Source organism: Siphateles boraxobius, unplaced genomic scaffold (genome assembly GCF_051911475.1).
Source record: "Siphateles boraxobius isolate OS27281-9 unplaced genomic scaffold, OSU_SipBor_1 19, whole genome shotgun sequence".
Lineage (NCBI taxonomy): Eukaryota > Metazoa > Chordata > Actinopteri > Cypriniformes > Leuciscidae > Siphateles > Siphateles boraxobius.
The window spans coordinates 22,034,690-22,055,765 of record NW_027508799.1 but is presented as its reverse complement, the minus strand read 5'-3'; the positions used below and the strand labels follow the sequence as shown (position 1 = coordinate 22,055,765).

General features: G+C 36.6%; 2 protein-coding genes across 3 annotated transcripts in view; both read right to left on the bottom strand.

Annotated features, from left to right (window-relative positions):
* Nucleotides 1-10,228, bottom strand: part of prrt4b (proline rich transmembrane protein 4b) — a 30,039-nt gene extending 19,811 nt beyond the window's left edge. The window contains exons 1-2 of one of the 2 annotated variants that reach the window (XM_077234279.1): nt 10,133-10,228; nt 1,352-1,639 (exon numbers count right to left, since the gene is read on the bottom strand). The gene's annotated coding sequence lies outside the window, so the exon portion shown is untranslated. Of the gene's footprint in view, nt 1-1,351; nt 1,640-10,132 lie in introns of those variants that run through there. The other variant, XM_077234278.1, reaches the window with a different exon arrangement.
* Nucleotides 10,229-19,171: 8,943 nt separating this feature from the next.
* On the bottom strand, nt 19,172-20,735 carry lepb (leptin b). The gene is made up of 2 exons (XM_077233816.1): nt 20,598-20,735; nt 19,172-19,882 (listed from the first exon to the last, which is right to left on the bottom strand). The coding sequence occupies exons 1-2, from the start codon at nt 20,733-20,735 to the stop codon at nt 19,514-19,516; spliced, it is 507 nt and encodes a 168-aa protein (XP_077089931.1). The 3' UTR covers nt 19,172-19,513.
* Between the last annotated feature and the right edge of the window lie 341 nt (nt 20,736-21,076).

The window sequence follows — 21,076 nt, the reverse complement described above, 5'->3', positions numbered from 1 at the left end:
TGGTCTGGTGCATCATGATATAAATGCAGCCTAGTCCTAAACTACAAAGTCTAAGGATATTTAAGGCTGGTTTACCAGAGACTACAAAGTATTTTAGTAGTAAAATAGCTTAACTCTTAGAAAAAAAGGTTCAGAGGGGTTCCACGTAGAACCTTTGGGTTCTTGACTCAATTTTAAAGAACTCTTCATACCAGAAAGGTTTCTATATAAGGAGAAATGTCTTAAATTATTCCATAATACTTTGTTTAATATGTTTAAATTTTTCTAGTGAGAAAGCATGTCATGTATGAGTTGCTTCATTCATAACATGTTATTAAAATTAAAAATGAAATAAAACTAAATCCATAAAAGGATCCAATGATCGGAAGATCCCCCCTAAATCCTCTCAATAGACTGGTTTGGGTGTTGAATGTGCTGTTATTTTACATAGTGTTTCTCCTCCCATTCCCTCACACTACGAAACACTGGGCTCAATACTGTTGACTCCATGTACACAATCATTTTCCACATCAACGGCTCTCTGCGTCCTTATAGTTGTCAGTCAACACAGTGTTCATTAACAGAGTGTTATCAAGTTGCAAGCCAAAATGGATCAATCCATTTATGTTTAGTCTACATGTGCATGTATATTGATGAATCATATGTCCTGATTATAGTTTTTTGCTCCCAGCCATCCACCATCACTGCTGGGTGTTTTATTTGATCCCTTGCTCACAATATCACTATATACACTCAAAATACATAGTTATATTTGTCTATCATTCAAATTATTTAAGATGTTTTTATAGGGGCTTATCAATGTGGTCCGAACAACCTGTTGACATTTGTGACGGTTAACTCCTTGGCAATTTCGCTGTAATTTCCAAATGTTGCAAATGTTTTTCAGTGCTTTCTGTCTTGGCACACACATAATGCTGCTCATCAGTAGTCAATTACACTTGGCTACGAAAACATGATAAATGACCTGTCACGTTAATGTTTTCGTGGGCTTTTTTTCTTAAAGGATCCGGATCACCTGATTATCTTAAAACGCACAGGCTTCTATGCTGGCTGCCTTCGCCATGGTTACCAGAGGAGCAGAATGCATCTGAAACGCAGAGCTCTTCCCACACAGCACATATGTGAATGTGTGAAGAGGTCTGAGATGCTACACAACCATCCGTTTAGCATGATCAAGACCATGAGCTGTGGTTATAGAGCAAATACAGATGTTTATAGACCTGACACACATTTCTGGCTAATGTGGTCACATTTATACACCTAAATCAGGATTTACAGGCAACTGCAGTGAGGCTGTAGCTTCTATAATTAAATATTTCTTGAAAGATGAAGGACAGAAGGAGAAACTTACCTTTCTCCCTGAGGAGAAGAGGAAAACAGAGAAATCCAGAACAGCCACCAGCACTCCACTGCAGGAGAGAGAGAGAGAGAGAGATCTGTCTCTCTGTGCGTGTGGGAGAGAAATCGTTTTTGGTCACACACTCTCCCTCCCTCTTTCTCTCTCCTCCCCTCTCTCGCTGCATCAGTAGTCTAGTGTAGGATTCAGATGCACAATATCTGGTCACACCTCGCTGAGCAGATTGTTAGAGAGCAGAGAGCAAGCACTGTACAGCAGGCAACCGTCAAGGAATTAAGCATCCTGCACAGAAGAAAAACACACATGCTCAAAAACACACAGTGAATACATAAACGCACATGCACCATACATACAAATACGTAGCATGCACAACAATTATACAAGATACATACAAGAATTAAGAAGCGGAACGTACAAAAGAAATAGAAATATTTTCATATTTAATAATATTTTAACACACATTTTATTTACATTTAATTTAAAATGTATTCATATTTATGTTTAATTATAAAATTCTATACATGCTTTTAATGAAATAATAAACTGAAATTTTAACCTAAAACTTGTCAAAAAACTGAATTTGAAGAAACTCTCTCTCTGATGATCATAACAAAACATAGCAGCCCACAAACATTAACATGCCATGATTCTGAGCTGACCTTTACCACACTTCGGCTTCTTGTCAATAGAATGTCTTATCTCTGATCCCAGTCAAAGATAGCCAATAATAATCCATTCACAATGTTCCTCCTGGGAGAGGTAGCATTCTGGGATATGATTGCCTCTCTGATCCCAAGGAATACTCCAAATTTAGAAACAATCAGAATTGTCCCATCCCAAGGAAATATAATTTCCACATGGAAAGCCCAACTTTGTCAAATTGGATGGAGCCAGCAAGTCTCAATGCCAGTTTGACCACACACACACACACACACACACACACACACACACACACACACACACACACACACACACACACACACACACACACACACACACACACACACACACACACACACACACACACACACACACACACACACACACACACACACACACACACACACACAATTTCACTTTTGCTCCAGATCAGTACATCTCACGAGAGCAGGCACCAAAGGTATTGTTTTTGAAGACAGGATGTTTTAATAAGGTTAAAGGAGTAGTTAACTTTACAATGAAAATTAGCCCATCATTTACGCAACCTCAAGCCATCCTAGGTGTATATGACTTTCTTCTTTCAGACGAATACATTCATAGTTATATTAATAAACACCCTGACGCTTCTGAGCTTTATAATAGCAGTGCATTGCAACCATCAGTTTGAAGCTCAAAAAAGTACATCCATCCGTCATAAACCAACTCCACACCGCTCCGGGGGGTTAATAAAGGTATTCTGAAGCAAAGCCATTTTGTATTAAAATCTAAGAGTTTGTGTATTCATAAATATTCATATTTAAAACTTTGCAAACTAAAATAACTATAGCTTCCAGCCAAATGGCCATACGCAACTTATGACATCAGAAGTAGTGTAGTGCGTAATGGCCTTGCGTAAATATCAGCAGTACTTCGCATTACTCGCATAGGCGCAAGTATACTGCATATGGCCATTTGGCTGGAAGATGGTCATTTTACTTCATAAAGTTTTAAATATGAATATTTTTCACACACAAACTCATAATTTTGCTTAAGAAGGGCTTTAATAACCCCCCGGAGCGTTGTGGAGTTCTTTTATGATGGATGGATGTACTTTTTTGAGCTTCAAACTGATGGTTGCAATGCACTGCCATTATAAAGCTCAGAAGCGTCAGGGTGTTTATTAATATAAATCCTATTGTATTCGTCTGAAAGAAGAAAGTCACATATATCTTGGATGGCTTGAGGGTGAGTCATGGGCTAATTTTCATTTTAAAGTGAACTACTCCTTTAACTGCACTGTAATGTTTAGGTTTTTTCTTAAATTCACAGAGGTTTGGGGAATATTTAGGTTATCTAGCTGTTTTGATGATCGTCAAATTGATGGGTTAAGGATATATATATGAGCTTAACTATATAGTTAAGGTACATTTCTGTTGTTCCAAACCTGTATGGCTTTATATCTTCTGGGGAAGACAAAAGAAGGTATTCTGAATGTCTCAGTGTTTTTTGTCCAAACAATTAAAGTGCTGTCTAGTGTTGTTTGGACCACAACATTATTCATAATAACTTATTTTGTGTTCTACAGAAGAAATTAAGTCAAAAAGGTTTGGGTTTTGGGATTAGTGTTTGGGATTAGGGATACATTTTTTGTGATGACATCACACTCTGTGGGCAAAAACGTTGTTGCAAAAGGTCATGTGTTATTAGCACGTAGCAATCTCTCCATCTTCCAATCCTGGCATCTAGTTTTATGTAAAAAGTTCAACAATTGTATTACAAGACACTTGCCAGGGACAAGACACCCCTGTCCTCTTTTCATATTGCTGCAAAGCCATCTGCTTCAGAGGAAACCCATTTTTAAAATTAGATAAACCATAACCCAATGTGTAGTCATTAAGCTCAATTCAGCAAACTGTGGCTCACGCAATGTCTACAGTTACAGAAAACAACTCATTGTTTCTTTCTGTATTCTATTTAAAGGCCCACTGAAGTGCCTGGGAACGCGCAGCTTTGTATGATGCGTTGACTGTCTATTCAAATAGCCAATAGCGTTTAGTTTACCTCACGGACTGCAATTCGTACTTGACAGCACCATGGAAGCGAATCAGGGCGCTGAAGCGAATTCTAGCAATTTCATTCTTAAAGGTGCATTGTGTAATATTTCGGAGGATCTTGACAGAAATGCAATATAAGATCCATAACTATGTTTTCAGTGGTGTATAAAGACCTTGCATAATGAACCATTATGTTTTTATTACCTTAGAATGAGACATTTATATCTCCATAACCACGGGCACCCCCTTCTATGGAGGTCGACATATTGTGTCGTCATTGTTTCTACCATAGCCGACAGCGAACAAACAGCGCTACAGAGCGCGTTTTGTCACTACCTTGAAAAAGAAGTTTTCAGTGGTGTATAAAGACTTTAATTAATGAACCGTTATATTTGTATTACCTTAGAATGAGCAGTTTCTATCTACATACACCGCGGGTTCCCTTATATTGAAATGCGCCGACAAGTTTCTACAGTAGCCCTAAACGGACAAACGCATTTCGTTACCATGTTGCTCTTTGTGCAAGGAAGCAAGCTTAGTTCAGCGAATAAAACACTGACACGATGAACAAGTAACAATAATATTCGCAATAGCATAGTTTTAATGAATAATTACGTAAACATAATTTCTTAATTTATCCTTGTAAAGAAACCTCATTGCTGACCTGGCTACTCTCTGCTGTCTCAGACGATGACATATTTTCCTGTCGGCCACCGTAACTTTTGTTGGTTGCAATTCGTAACCTCACCACTAGATGGCGCTAAAAATGACAGACTGCACCTTAAACCAACGTACAGTTGGAAAACAGAATAAAACTCGAGAGTTTGAGCAACCAAACACAGATCTCCAAGTTATATTGCTCCGTGACGTGTCACCGGTCGCTTTGACCAGGTGGTATTTATATGCATAGGGGGCAGGATGCTTTAGATTCTAGAGAGCATTTGATTGGACCGAAGATATGAGAAGCTGAAGCCCACAGTGATGTCATAGAAATGCGTGATCCAAGTTTTAAATGCTTATATCTCCTAAATGTGAATTTTGACAATGTTTTGGAACCGACCAGCTTATTCATAACCTTAAGGCTAACATATTCATACTAAAAGGTAAAAAAACTAAAATTTTTGATTTCAGGGGGCCTTTAGGGGGCCTCTGTGGTGAAAATCAAGGTTTTAATGTTGTTTATATGTCCATGTGGTGTTTATAATATTGCCTAAAACAAACCATGTGCAAATTTTAAGTCAACACCATTGCTGAGTATTTTCTCCTTAAAACTGCAGTGAACCAAAGACAGTCTCAAATACACGGTTTGAAATCGTCTGTGTTTCTTACGTCATAAACTTGTAACCAATCACGTCAACGTGCCGGCGGGCTTTAGCATATCATTACTATTCTCTGTAGCAGGGGATTCTCAAGAGAAGTCAGGTTATCCTGGTATATTTTTCTTTTGATGTGAAAAATTGGGTTCATTTAGCAATACAACAGGTGAATTATGTACAGTATATAATCATGTATATTAAGCTATGATGATAAACTATAAGCCTTTCTTCATTGACGTTCAAAAGCGTTTCAAAGGATACTGACTTTTAGAAGGCAGCTGTTTGACTCTGAGATGGCGAACGGGAACATGGTTTGTGTAACATTAGCAACAGTTTATTTGCTTTTTGATAATGTAGTAAAGCCAAAGGCTAATCATATTAATTACCGCTATGTGTCCGACGATGTAGAGAGCCATACATAAAACGCATTACCATTCTGATACATCGACTTGTGGACAAGCCTGTATGAGTGAGTGGAGGCGGGGGATCATCCACATATATTAAATGAAGCAAGGGTGTAGTTACATTCAAGCTATTTTAAGGCATGAATAAAAAAAATATCACAGGAAAAAACATTTAAATATGTAATTTTGGTTAATTCATACTTTGCACGTGACGTCACAAGTTCTGGCTGGCGGGCAAGAACGTCATTCTCTAGCAACGAAACCCAGTAAACTAATCAAGGATCTTGCCAGGACGTCGCCAGTTTTAATATACAAAAGTTGGTGTTTTGAAGTGTAAACGACATGCCAGATAGTTGTTGTGCGATTGGATGCACTATTATTCAGCATAATCGGGTTAAGAACGTACATGTAAACGCGCTCATTCCCCGAAAGTGAAAGTAGAAACGGACTGAGCTTTCAGCATCTGTCGCTGCATTAACGCCGCGTTCTCTCAGAGACGACGATGGATATAACGGTATATCAACTATCTTAATTTACTGGCTTAATATTTCTCTTGTGGACCTACATTAATGATAGTAAAAAATTAGAAGAATATTTATTTTTAAACAAGTTTTTGAAGCTGCTTTTGATTTTCACAGATGGCAGAGTTGTGCTGTTGGTGACTGCTATTTTGTTTCCATAGCACATTAACAAAATGTTTAATGACACTAATAACACTAAAAACAATACAATTAATAAATATTAATAATATCACTAAAATGATATAGAGCTCGGGATCGTTTCGTCATTTTAGTGATATTATTAATATTTAGTAATTGTATTGTTTTTAGTGTTATTAGTGTCATTAAACATTTTGTTAATGTGCTATGGAAACAAAATAGCCTCACTGTATAATTGATTGTAGGCTAGTATTGGAAATTTGCCATTTTGTCAGCGTTTTTTTGCCCGCCAGGTATCCATGGTAGTCACATGACTGCAAAGTATGGATAAAAGATTAGTTTTAATAGATAAAATGATTGACTACAGGGAAACTTTAAATATTTGGTAACAATTGTAATGGACGTATTACACCGAGCATCACAAAATGCTCTGACTCCATATTGTTGTGTCTGACTGCCTGAGCTGCACTCTGACTATAGACTATATAAGGTGGACATGGTTCCCCCTCCTGACCCTGTGTGCTTTTCGTTCACCCACCCCCCAGCATCCGGAGGAGCCCACAAAGGCTGCCTCTGATTTAGATAAGTGCCTTTGTCTCCAGGGAAAAATGAATCCTAACAGTCTGTATTAAGGCTAAAAGACACAACTTGCCTTTAATGTGCAGTTTTCCTTCCTAGGCTGTCCAGCTAACAGATGGATGTGGATCTGAATTGATCGCACACACAGCCAGATATATCTCTAGATGTCATGGTTCCTTTAAATCCAATATTGAGTTTTCAATACAGAGTCGCAAAGTTACTAACTACATAAAACACGTCAAATCAGTCACTTTTGAGTATCCGTGACAGTTAGGATGCTGCCTAATATGTCGGCGACTTACTAGGTTATGGAACAGTAATAATGTATGTCAATATTTCTGTAAGCAACCAAGTGAATCAAAACAGCACCTGGCTATCATATGCAGAGAACATTCATTTATCAGAGCAGATAAATGGAGATTTCCTAAGGGACTTAAAAAGCAGGTGCTCACAAACACACAAACATGCCAGTTCAAAGCAAGAATCTATTGCAGGATTGTGTGCGTGTATGCTTGCTTCATATTTTCATGTTCATTAAGGTGACTCATGCAAACGGTAAACTAGCACCTAGTGGGATGTCAGCTAGCAGCAGGGAGAATTTTTTAGCAACCCGTTAGTAAGTCTATGCGCACATGGGCCTATTTGAAGGAGGTTATTGCTAGCGTGTGTGTGGGTGTTTTAGAAACTGTATGCATGCATGAATGATTAATGGCTCTGTGGGCATATGAGTTTGAATCGGTTTTAAAAGTTGTCCATTTCAAATGATATGATAGCTTATACTCTTATTTTCATTATATGGAGCTCCAACAAGATGCCCTAAACGTAACTCACACACACACTGGGGAACAATACAGCTCATTTGAAGTAATTTGCCAATAAAGGCCCATTCACATCAAGGACAATAATAACAAAGTTTTAAAAATTGTGGTTTCACTTTATTTTGATGGTCCCCTTAAAACATTCTGTTGACTATAAGTAACGTTTCACTTACATGTCAACTAACTCGCATTAGAGTGTTAGTAGAGTAGACTGGTAGGGTTAGGATTAGAATAAGTTGAGATGTAGTTGCAAAGCTACTTTTAGTCAGTAGAATGTACAGTATGTTGAGGGAGCATCAAAATAAAGAGTTTTTAAGCAGACTGTACACTTATACTCTAATGAGAGTTAGTTGACACGTAGTTGCAAAGTTACTTATAGGCAACAGAATGTTCAAAAGCGACCATCAAAATAAAGTGTAACCAAAATTGTTCTAAATCTAACAAAATAGCAGAGTCTACACCACAGCTATAACGACAATGACACAGAAGAACCATATTGTCAGAATCACTTTTATTTCCAGCTAATGAATAATAAAAACACCCATCAGAATCCATTCTGCTTGAAAGAGCTTGAGCATTTTAAGTGGCAGGCAACACAACTGCAGCTGCTTACAATAAACAGATTATTCCTGCATGATGGTGTGAACGCTAATATAACTATCGTTCTAGGTGTGAGCGGGCCTCAAGAGTTCATAGAGCGTGTTGAACAAACTTGAGAAAAAAGAGCACCGCAGGAGAGTGTAACGTATTGGGTTTGGATCAGCAGCGGTTGCTGACATGCAGGCAGATTATAACGGATCAATGTGCATATGTTTAATGCATCAAGCCCTGTCTTACCAGGGGGCAAAACACACAGGGAAATTACACTGAACTTGTGGTACAATGCAAAAAATAGAGTCAAAGCTTCATGGGTGAGAAAAGAGGGGGGGAGGAACAAAAAAAGAAACTGTGAACCTTGCACAGAGGAAGTTCAACTCTACCCTGTCTCGCTGGCCCCAACTCTGAACAATACTCGCCTACTGAGAAACAATACAGGGGAAGGGTCTACTGGACACAATGTGTTCCCCCTAGTAGCTTTTTACAGTTCTCAATGATATTTTTATCTCCAACACAGTTTTTTTTAAATGGTTATTTTTTGAGAGTGACACTTATACACAGACTATGGGAGGTTATGACGTCACTTTGTAGGCCAAACCCGGAAGTGAGTTAGCATTTTAGCACTTCCGGTTCCCTTTTTGCCCTAAAGTCTATGGGTTTTTTGATTGGGTTTTTGCTAAATCGCCTGAAATAAGGTCTGTGGTTAAAGCCTCAAAATATTTTCACGTTTTGATTTATGACATAAAACACACCAGTTATAACCTGCTTGTTGTTTTTTAAACTTTATTGTGTCTGCTTGTGTTTTTTAAAACTTTATATAGGCCTAGGCTTCAAAATGTATACATTTTGGATTAACTTGTAAAGATTATCTTGATAAACAAAACGTGTAAGGGTCACAGATCTATTTTGAACACATATCTTATTTTTTGCGATTTTCCAAAAGTCTATGGGGAAAATGCACAGCTTTTTGATCGAGGGAACCCATGCGCCGCTAACTTCCGAGTTGTCCTACAAAGTGACGTCATAACTTCGGCACTCTATGTTAGAAATATATCACGTCACAGAATCAAATCTTATGATACAAGTGGGACAAAGCGTTTCATGATAACTATAAGAAGGGAGTGGGACATCCAGCTATTAAAATAATTAACTTTTGCTGCCACCTTGTGGGATAGAAAATAAGCTACGGCTTAAAGTTTAAATGTCTGCTGTTGTAAGATGTTGTAAGAAAGCGTGTGATGATATTTTTTTCATATAGACAATAAAGAGACGCATGTATTTTGAACTACTGTAAATATTTTGTTTTCAAAATGTTTTTTTTTTTTAAATAACGCATAGTAGGCTATTTGCGGTTTATTGAGGCCCGCGCCAGGTACTTTAAGATTAGAACATGCACGTGCTTGTCAGTTTGTTTGAAAAATAACCGTCGGTCTTATGTCATCGTCCTACATCAATATAGTATTTTATAGTAGCTATATTTAAATGCCGTCGAGTGGCGATAAATATGTGACTTGGCAGAATAGTACTTGTTTATAGCAAAATAGTTGGTTTAAAACAAGAACTAGAAATGCTGCCATGAGCGCTACACTCCATTTGAGAATTTATCTCACAACTAAGAGAAAAAGTGTACTGAAAATGATTGGAAGCAGCGACATACATGAAAATTATATCACCTGTGTAAAGTGTGTATACAAGGACCGTTAAAGTACCTGCTCAAAAACGAGTGCAGACTAGAAACCTTCCAGTGAAACTGCTGAACCAACCAGACATTTGTAAGTTGAAACTCAAACCAGCGCGAGTGGACAGCTCTATAGCACAGACTGCTGCTGGTAAGTGTAACTGCACTTATCAGTGTTTTTAAGAGTCCTATTGTGAAAGCTTTTTATTATATATTTATTTTATTTATTTATTCAGTGCCACAAGAACAAGGTTTTACTGTCCATAATCACATTATTAACATTACCTGCCAGGAAAAAAACAAAACGAAATACATTTATTTCAGTGCTTTCAAAGTATTACAGTTTTTGTTTTTAGTTTGTTCCAAAATATTTTATATTAAGAATTATTGTTCCAAATAATTTAAAGTCATTTATAAAATGTGAAAAAATGTGGTTTGCAAAAAGCCAATTTCTTTTATGATAATTTCCTGATAAAATAAATAACTGTATGACATGTCCTTTACATTCCAAATTATCATTCAGAAAATAAAAAAGCACAACAAATATATATATATTATACACTCCCGTTTTCTATTCATATCGATTTATAAAACTTTCCAAAATAATACTGTGTAGATACAATAATTATTATTAAAAGAACTGATGCAAAATACTTGTCGATAAAATTTGTATGAGTTTAAATCTTTCCAAAACATGCGTAACAGGATAAATTCTGTGAAGAATTTTGTAAGCCAATTCCTTAATTTTGTTATTGATATAAAACTTAGTTTCCATGCTTTGTCCCATGCAAAAGATATTACCAAATAAAGAAGAGCTACAAAGCTGCAGTAAAAGACACAGAACACAAAGAGCATTTCTTAAAACCTTATTGCTACATTGATTTTTTTCTTTTTTAAATATCAACATTATCAATGTAAATATTACCAGAAAGATTATCTATTTTGATTTCCATTGAACTAATTCTTTAAAAGTAACACCACACTCTTTGGAATTGCTTTAAGAACAATAGCAACGTCTCTTGGTCTAACCGGTAACTGAAATAAATACAGTATATGTATATGTATAAGTATATGATATTCAGTATATAATAATAATAATTTATTCCATTTATATAGCGCTTTTCAAGGTACTCAAAGTGCTTTACATGGAAGGGGTAATCTCCTCAATCACCACCAATGTGCAGCATCCACCTGGATGCGACGGCAGCCATATTGCGCCAGAACACCCACCACACACCAGCTTACTAGTGGAGAGGAGACAGTGATGAAGCCAATCAGTATATGGGGATGATTAGGAGGCCATGATGGACAGAGGCCAATGGGCAAATTGGGCCAGGATGCCGGGGTTACACCCCTACTCTTTTTCGAAGGACATCCTGGGATCATTAATGACCACAGAGAGTCAGGACCTCGATTTAACGTCTCATTCGAAGGACAGTGCTCTTTGACAGTATAGTGTCCCCGTCACTTTACTGGGGCGTTAGGACCCACACAGACCACAGGGTGAGCGCCCCCTGCTGGCTTCACTAACACCTCTTCCAGCAGCAACCTGGTTTTCTCAGGAGGTCTCCCATCAGCCCTGCTTAGCTTCAGTGGGCAACCAGTCTTGGGCTACAGGGTGATATGGCTGATGGCTATATTTTAAAGCTGACGCTTTTATCCAAAGCGACTTACAATTGCTATATTTCAGAGGTCGCACGCCTCTAGACCAACTAGGGGTTAAGTGTCTTGCTCAGGGACACATTGGTGTCTCACAGTGGATTCGAACCCGGGTCTCTCACACCAAAGGCATGTGTCTTATCCATTGTGCCATCACCACCTATATATTCAGTATATGACAACAGATATCCATTAGAATTAACCAATGACTAAAATACCCCCTTCACTGAACCAGAATAGTAATTTGTTTTTAAATAGTAGCCTATGTCTTTGTTAATCCAAATGAAATAATTGTGTGGTGAGAAATATACCAATTTCTATCCTAGCAGGGCTTGTCTGTAAAAACGGACCAATTTAACAGGGATTTTGTGAACAGAAAAATTACACTTCAACAAAAAGCGAAAACCCTATTAAGTATATAATAGGAAATACAGTCCAAAGACTTTCTCTTGATAAACTCTATCAACCATACATTTTGAAAATGTCATTAAGTGTTCTAAGTCCTCAAGCCCCCCTAGCTCTTTAGTCTTACAAATTACCTCCTTTTTTAAGTAATGCGGCTTTTTTCTCTCCAAATAAAGTCATGAAGTCTCTAATTTAAATCCTTAATCACTATATGGAGGCACATCTAATGATAAAGATGTATATGCAGATCTACGTTCCACCTTTGACAATAAAGCCTCCCATATATTGATATATCACTAATTAACTGACTCCATGTAACTGACTCCTTTGTTTTTCATTTTTACAAACTATACCCCAAGATATGTTATATATTCTCTATTTAGAGGAACAATCTTTGAGGGGTTCAATACAGATTTATCTGAATTCATTTTAAGGCCTGCATCAGCAGTGAATGCGTCAATATGTCTAATTATTAGTGTTTTCTGAGTGTGCAGGAACTTACCTAACTGTTACAAACATCCCTCAGAACAAACTCCTGAATTAGCCAATGAATGCGCTCAAAAAACCAGAGAATAAAGGTCAATATTAAGAGACAATACAATTTGACAACTTTGACAACACATTCAACTACAGCATATCACCATTAACATTAATTAATCCACCTGTTGGCGATTACCATCAACAGCTGACACATGACAACCATATATATATATATATATATATATATATATATATGGCTTTATATATAATTATTATATTTATATTATATAATGCTTTGACTATTTAAGGTGGTTTGATGTTGGCTTAGGCTAATAATTTTCTAATAATTTTTATTACTTAACAATAAACTCGTCTATCTTTGTGACTAAATCTTTCAAATGCTGAATATTGCTTTTAAACTGAAAGTAAATAAATTATATCAGGGTGCATTTGATTTAATAATCTGTTGATCTGAGATATAAAAATAATCCGAAATGTTGTTTAAACATGCAAATAAATTCCTATCTAATGAAATATGAGCCAGTTTGCATACATTTCCAGAACAGAAATCAAAGAACTCTTTATAAAACCATGTTGAAAATTATTTAATTTTTGTTAAAGGGGTGGTAAAACACGATTTCACTTTTCTAACTTTAGCTAGTGTGAAATGTTGCTGTTTGAGCATAAACAACATCTGCAAAGTTACAACGCTCAAAGTTCAAAGCAAAGGGAGATATTTGCTTTTAAAGAAAAGGACTACAACAAACGGCTGGTAGGGACTACACAACATTCCTCCCGGGTTAGTGACATCAGCAACCCTAAAATGTACATAAACCCTGCCCCCGGGACACGCAGTCCATGTTGAGAAGAGGAAAAGTTGTTGTATAAGAGTACATTTGTGAGTCAGCTCAAACTTTAGCATCCTTCTTTTCACATGCAATAAAAAGTCACTCTGTGTGCATCTCACAACAGTTCCTATACAAGCGATTTATAGATTATCATGACAGAATATGCTAATTGAACTTAGGGTTGCCAACCGTTCCGTATAATACTGAATCGTCCCGTATTTGACACATAAAAGTCTTGTTCACTTTGTTCCGTATTTTTGAGAATCAATTCAGTGCAAATCCATGACAGACACATAGCTTCTAATATATGTCAGACAGGCAATGAACAAAGACATTTGAAGGCTATGATAGGTCAGCTTTATTTATATAGTGCTTTTAATACAGGTTGTTTCAAAGCAGCTTTACAGAGATAACAGGAAAATAATGTTGTAATAATATTGTTAAATATAAAATTAAGTGTCCCAAACTAAGCAAGCCAAAAGCCAATGGGGACAAAGGCGAAGAAAGGCGGAAAACCCTTTTGAGGTAGTCACAAAAGAGAACACAATCATTTATTTGGGGGAAATAAACAAAATTTTAGTACAGTTACACAAATCATTAGTATTTTAGTATGTTTTATTATGCAAATCATTAGTGTTTTAGTATGTGACTTAAAATCCTGTAATGTATATGTATATTGTATGATGTATATTCAAACTAATGAATCCTAAACTTTGAAATCAGAATGATAAACTTTGACTTTTACAAAGAAAGATTGGATTCAAAACACAAATCTCATAAATTGCACTTGAAATATTGTTGAAATTGTAATTGTTATTGAATTGGTCAATGTAAGGCTTCTTATTAAATTATTTATTATTGTGTTTCGGTAGTGACAAATTTAGGGAGAGGAAAAATATTCCAAAACTCTCTGAAAATACAATGAGAATTAACTCAATTACTAGAAATGTGTACCTTGGATATTATACAATTTGCATACATAAAAAAATTGTGGGGAAAAACTTTTTTTTTTTTCAAGATGTTTTCAACTCTGACTGAACCAATTCTGTAGAATGGCCCATAAAGTCCTCATGTTCTCATTGTCTCTTATAGTTTTGTTCATGTAACTCGCTGTTGGGGAGTTCTGTTTTTGTTTTCAAGTTAAAGGGATAGTTCACCCAAAAATGAAAATTCTGTCAGTATTTACTCACCCTCATGTTGTTCCAACCCCGTAAGACCTTCGTTCATCTTCGGAACACGAATTAAGATATTTTTGATGAAATCTGAGAGCTGGATCATTCCTCCATACTAGTCCATTGGATTCTTGAGGTATTGAAACTTGCCGGCCTCGAAAACTTATTAAAGACATCGTTAAAATAGTCCAAGTGACTACAGTGGCTCAATCTTAAGTTTATCAAGCGACGAGAATACTTTTTGTGCGCAAAAACAAACAGAAATAACGACTTTATTTCAACCATTCGTTTCCTTCTCTTTGGGCCTCTAGTCAGTTAAACTAGTGTAATTGCATAGAGCTACGTCACACGTAGGCTCACTATTGGCCGACACTGGTCATGTGTGGGATGCGTCTGACGTACAACAACAGATCATACGCTGTTAAACTAGTAACCTGACTCCAGGCCCAGAGAGAACGAAATTAATCGTTGAAATAAAGTCGTTATGTTTGTTTTTTTTGCGCTCAGAAAGTATTCTCGTCGCTAAACTTAAGATTGAGCCACTGTAGTCACTTGGACTATTTTAACGATGTCTTTAATAAGTTTTCGAGGCCGGCAAGTTTCAAGAATCCTATGGACTAGTATGGAGGAGTGATCCAGCTCTCAGATTTCATCAAAAATATCTTAATTCGTGTTCCGAAGATGAACGAAGGTCTTACGGGGTCGGAACAACATGAGGGTGAGTAAATACTGACAGAATTTTCATTTTTGGGTGAACTATCCCTTTAAGTCTGTTTAAGTCAAGTTATTGTTTGGTTCTGTTTTATTTGTATTGATTTCACTTTTGGTACACTGCAATTGGGTTCATCTTCAACTTGCCTCCAGTGGACAATGATGTTTGTTTAAATATCAAAGTTAATATCATGGCCTAACTTTCCCTGATCCAATCAAATACCAAGGGTAAATTTGAGTCCCATCCTACATAATTTCTTTTTTTGAAGGTTGTCACATTACGAGTTAAATGTGTTGCAACAATGTCCCTCTCATGTTAAATGTGTGGCCTCATGTTGTCTTTAAATTATGGTCAGTTTTTTGCTTTAAGAGATGAAGATTTCGGAAAATGAGAAATGAGATTCCTCTTTTCTGCTTCCTCATTTTAGTTTTTCTGAATTCTGACAAGGGAGATGTAATCATACCGATGTCACAAATATCAGGGGTTCGAGTTTACCGGATGGGCACAGTGGGCTTGGATTGTCTAAGATCTTGGATGATCTGAGAAGGCCACACACTGTGTAAAAAACGTAGTATCTGGTGATGAGCTGACCTTTGTCACATATTCTCTGCAACAGACTGTAAGCATAGCTTGAAATCATCAACTTTTCTGAAAGAATAACCACACCTGCCACAACACATTTAGCACTGACTGTCAAACTCAATGCTAAGTGGTCATACACTCTGTGTTATTTATATCTTATATCAAAATGTGAAGCAATTCGCCCTTGTTAATGGTACAATTTATTTATTTTTACTTTGAAGGCACATCTTTAAAACATCCCCCAGCTCTGCATTAAAAAAAAGCAACAAACTGTCAAATTAAGGGGAAAAGAATGTTTGGTTGCACTTTATTTTAATGTGTCCTTGTAACAGTGTAATTATAAATTCACATACAGAGTAATATCAATCAACAACATATAATACTATTGGGTAGGGTTAGGAATTGGGTTTGGTTTAGGGTTAGTTGCTTGTAGTTATGCATAATTTACTGTTATTACAACAGAAAATACAAATAACGTGTAATAAGTAAAATAAAGTGTTAACGAATGTTTTTGCTACTTGAGTATCTAAATATTAAAGCGAAGAGCACAGAATGTTCAGGGGATGCATTAAGGAGTAAGAAAGAAAAAAAACCCGATGGTGCCATAGATAGGCCTACTACTTTCTCCGCCTGTTTGTCTATGATCAGCCGCGTTTTTAACATCCTGGAACATCATCATAGAATGCCCTTTTAATTGGTCGTTAGTCATTGTGAGTCACGTATCGTAGCAACGATGACGACAAGTGACAACAGCGGGAAATGGAAAAATGACTACCTCCGAGCAGCCGGCGAAAAGAAAGTTAACTATAATGGAATTATAATTATATAAGGATATTTGCACTACACTTCCTTAAAATGTTGTCTAATTAAATTAAAAATATTATTTTTTGCACTGGAAAGAACATTCTAGAAGTCCAATTCTATTGAATAAGTTCGCACAAGGCTACAGAAAACTGTTGTTTATTTTTCTTCAAATGCTGCCTAAGCCGATGAGTTTTGAATGTTATATGTTGTATTTGTTTAAGTAAAAAATAAAACGTATTATAAACTAATCAAATCCATGGTTCATTGTTGGCAAAATGATCATGATAGCCTTTATATAACGTTATCTATGTGGTTCAGTCTTGTATATTGATTATTGGCTATATTGCAAAGTTGGCAAGTTGGCAACCCTACTCCACATCAGCAACATAAATTAAACAACATAAACAAAATAACCATTCAGAGACGCCCTGTTGCATTCTACATGCTGTCACTTCTTGAGTCTCTCCATATTTGTCTGACTCTGTTTTGACATTAAAGGCAGAACAGTTTCTGTCATTTTAGTGTGTCTGCGTGAGGTAATCGCACCTGCTAACACACAAGAGCTCTTGAAACCCCGCCCTCTGAGGCAGCTCATTTGCATTTAAAGGGCCAGGCACAAAACGGTGCGTTTTTGCTAACCCTCAAAAAGGGACAACTTTAAAGGGTTAGTTCACCCAAAAATGAAAATTATGTCATTAATGACTCACCCTCATGGCGTTCCAAGCCCGTAAGACCTCCGTTCATCTTCGGAACACAGTTTAAGATATTTTAGATTCAGTCCGAGAGCTTTTTGTCCCTCCATTGAAAATCTATGTATGGTATACTGTCCTTGTCCAGAAAGGCAATAAAGACATCATCAAAGTAGTCCACGTGACCTCAGGGGGTTAGTTAGAATTTTTTGAAGCATCGAAAATACATTTTGTTCCAAAAATAACAAAAACGACGACTTTATTCAGCATTGTATTGTCTTCCGGTTCTGTTGTCAATCCGCGTTCACGAGGCCAGGTGTAAGAAGCTGCTGACGTGTTATCTGGTGCGTCCGTGTATTCGGGTTCAAATAAATATATCTGGTTAAAAAAAATGCAAGTCTTCCCCTGTGTCGAAATCCTTAGACACGTTTGCAAAGATTGTTTTGTTTACATAGTGCGTCTTCTCCCTCAGACTGTAAACGAAGCTCGGGCGCACCAGATAACACGTCAGCTCGTCTTACGTCAGTGGACTCATGAAAGCGGATTGACAACAGAACCGGAAGAGAATACAATGCTGAATAAAGTCGTTGTTTTTGTTATTTTTGGAACAAAATGTATTTTCGATGCTTCAAAAAATTCTTACTAACCCACTGAGGTCACATAGACTACTTTGATGATGTCTTTATTGCCTTTCTGGACAAGGATAGTATACCGTACATAGATTTTCAATGGAGGGACAGAAAGCTCTCGGACTGAATCTAAAATATTTTAAACTGTGTTCCGAAGATGAAAGGAGGTCTTACGGGCTTGGAACGACATGAGGGTGAGTCATTAATGACATAATTTTCATTTTTGGGTGAACTAACCCTTTAACATGCTATATAAAAATATCTGTGGGGTATTTTGTGATTAAACTTCACACACACATTCTGGGGACATCAGAGATTTATTTTACATCTTGTGAAAAGGGCATTTTACCACCCCTTTATTCAAGTTAAAGATTTTTTACAGAGAGTCTTATGTACACCTCTTTTTTATCACCAGCTATTCCAACAGCCAGATAAAAAAAATTTACCGTGTTTTTAGGGAAAGAAATGTATATAAACTAGGTTATACGAAAAACGCAAACCCCTCAGTAAAAACCTTCATAATACAGATAGCAATAAAACTGGAAAGTTGGATGTAAGTGCTACTGAAGTGGAGATTTCTGGAAAAAAAATTGTTTTAAGAAAAGGGCCTTTTAAAAATGTGTACTGCATCTGAAATCTACAGACACGTTCTGGAAGCAGAACAGTCCAAACACTCAAAGTTACCCAGCATGAAAAAACAATGGTTTTGCCTGTAGTGTCTTGCCTATAAAAATTCTCAGCCAGTGTCATCACCAGTTTCTAGACAAATCACATCTTTTGGAAGTCCTGATCACGTCCTCACAAAAAACTCAAGAACTAAATATTTGATTGACTCCAAACAAAATTACAATAAGAAACATACATTTGCTGTGAAAAATAAGTTCACACATTTAAATAAAAAGTGGGCTCACTTTTGTCTGTGGGCTACTGGGCCCTTCTTCTCCTCGTTTTATGAGAAATCCAGTAAAATAATCTACTCGCTACGTTGCCAATTAAACCCTAAAAACCATTCAAAATTTCATATTTTGATCATTCTGACTTTTTTTTTTCTGTTTCAAGAATAAGAAAAAGGGAATGTAGAGGGTGTTGATTTTTGTGAAGATAATTTATTGTCTTAAAAAATTATTATAAAAAATCCAACATAGAAAATACAATAAACATTAATTTACATAAAAAATACAATAAACATCTACAGGCAAGTTCAACTTTCCCAGTGCTACAAAACATCATCATGTGCGAAAATATTAAAATATAGCTTAGAAAATAGAAAGCTGTAGTGTAAAAAAAACTAATTGAAAAATTAGTCCCAAGTCTAATATTATTAGATATTATTAGAAAGTCTAATAAGTTAACAAATAATTTCGAGAACTGGTCCTTGCATGTGCATTTTTGAGAGTGATGCATAAAATGAATGATGCATGGCTTACACATTTCAGAATACAAACGTCTCGGCCACGTCCGTGTCTTTGCACCATTTTAGCTTGTCCATATTCAGGCAGAGCTTCTCTAGGTACCTCTGGAGCTCCAGGAGGTACAGGTAGTTGGAGGTAACGGGGAAGGCCGTTTCATCTTTGTGCACTGGGGTCTCAGGGTTGGGCAGGGGGCATCCCTGTGAGATGGCCAGTCCCTCCAAAGTGCTCAGGAGAGTTTCCAAGTCCACCTGGACCTGCTGTAGGTGCTGGGATGGAGGCACTCGCAGCCTCAACTGCAGGTAGCTCAAGTGAACGAAAATAGAAGTGAGACCATCAATGGGGGCGTCAATGTCAGGGCCAAAATCAATCTCTGGAGACATCTGGAAGTGCTGTGGGGACAGATTTAGATTTAGAGATTAATGTGCTGAATTGATGAATATGTTTAATTACCCACTGTGTCTAATGGAAGTCATGCACGCCCTTGTCATATACAAACGTTTCAATAAATAATTACATTTCATTTTCTTGTATGTACAATGACAGTACAGAGCTTGTCTTGAATTTCCCACTGTGCAAGTTAGTTTCTTTGTCCACAAAAGACAAAGTTGCAGCTAGTTAGTTTGTGCTCATATGCTCCCAAAATGAAATGATGGGCCAAAATTAAATCCCAATAAAGAAATAAATGATTTTCATTGAATTATGAACTTCTCTAATTTGCCATTCAAAAAAAAAAAAAAAAAAAAAAACATTAATCAAACTATGAATTCGTATTGCTTCATAGAATATTAATCATAGAATATTATGTTTTAAATAGCTGAGAATTAAAACTCAAAATAAAAAAAAAGCTTGTTAAGTCAAGCTGCATGCTCCTGTTCCAATTATAGTTCACCCAAAAATAACTTGAGTGTCATCATTTACTCACCCTCATGCTATTCCAAACTTGTATGACTTTCTTTCTATCGTGGAACACAAAATTGGTGGCCCACGTTTTATCGACCCCAACATACTGAAAAATCTTCTTTTGTGTTCCACAGAAAAAAGAAAGGGTACAAGGTAGAGGTTTGAAGGGACATGAAGGTGATTAAATCACTGCAGAACATTTACCTCATCCTTGATTTTTTTAATTCTGCTGATGGTAGTTCGGGTTATGATTCGTATCCTGTCTTCTGTAGCTGTGGGTCGGCTGATGCTAATGGCCACCAGGGCTGCCATCGAGAGGCAAAAGATCAGGGAAGAATGCATCTTTCTGCAAAAGAACAAATCATATTGTAATATGTCACGTTTAATTGTATGCAGTGTTAGGGTATCCAAATGTCTCAAAAACTTGTTTACATATAAAAAACTTTTAAATCAATACAGTTACCATGTTTAGTACAGTAAAATAATGAATAAAATTGTTACAAGAATTAACATTTTATCAGTCTCATTGACATAAAGGTCATATTGGGATGTTTTATGTCCATGTGGACAAGAGTGTCTGTGAATGAGTGAGTGCTTACCTCTGGTGTGTTGATGTGCATATTGAGAAACTCAAGCAGGACTCCCCTTTTATAGCTATGGATGATTGACTCATTGCCCCAGTG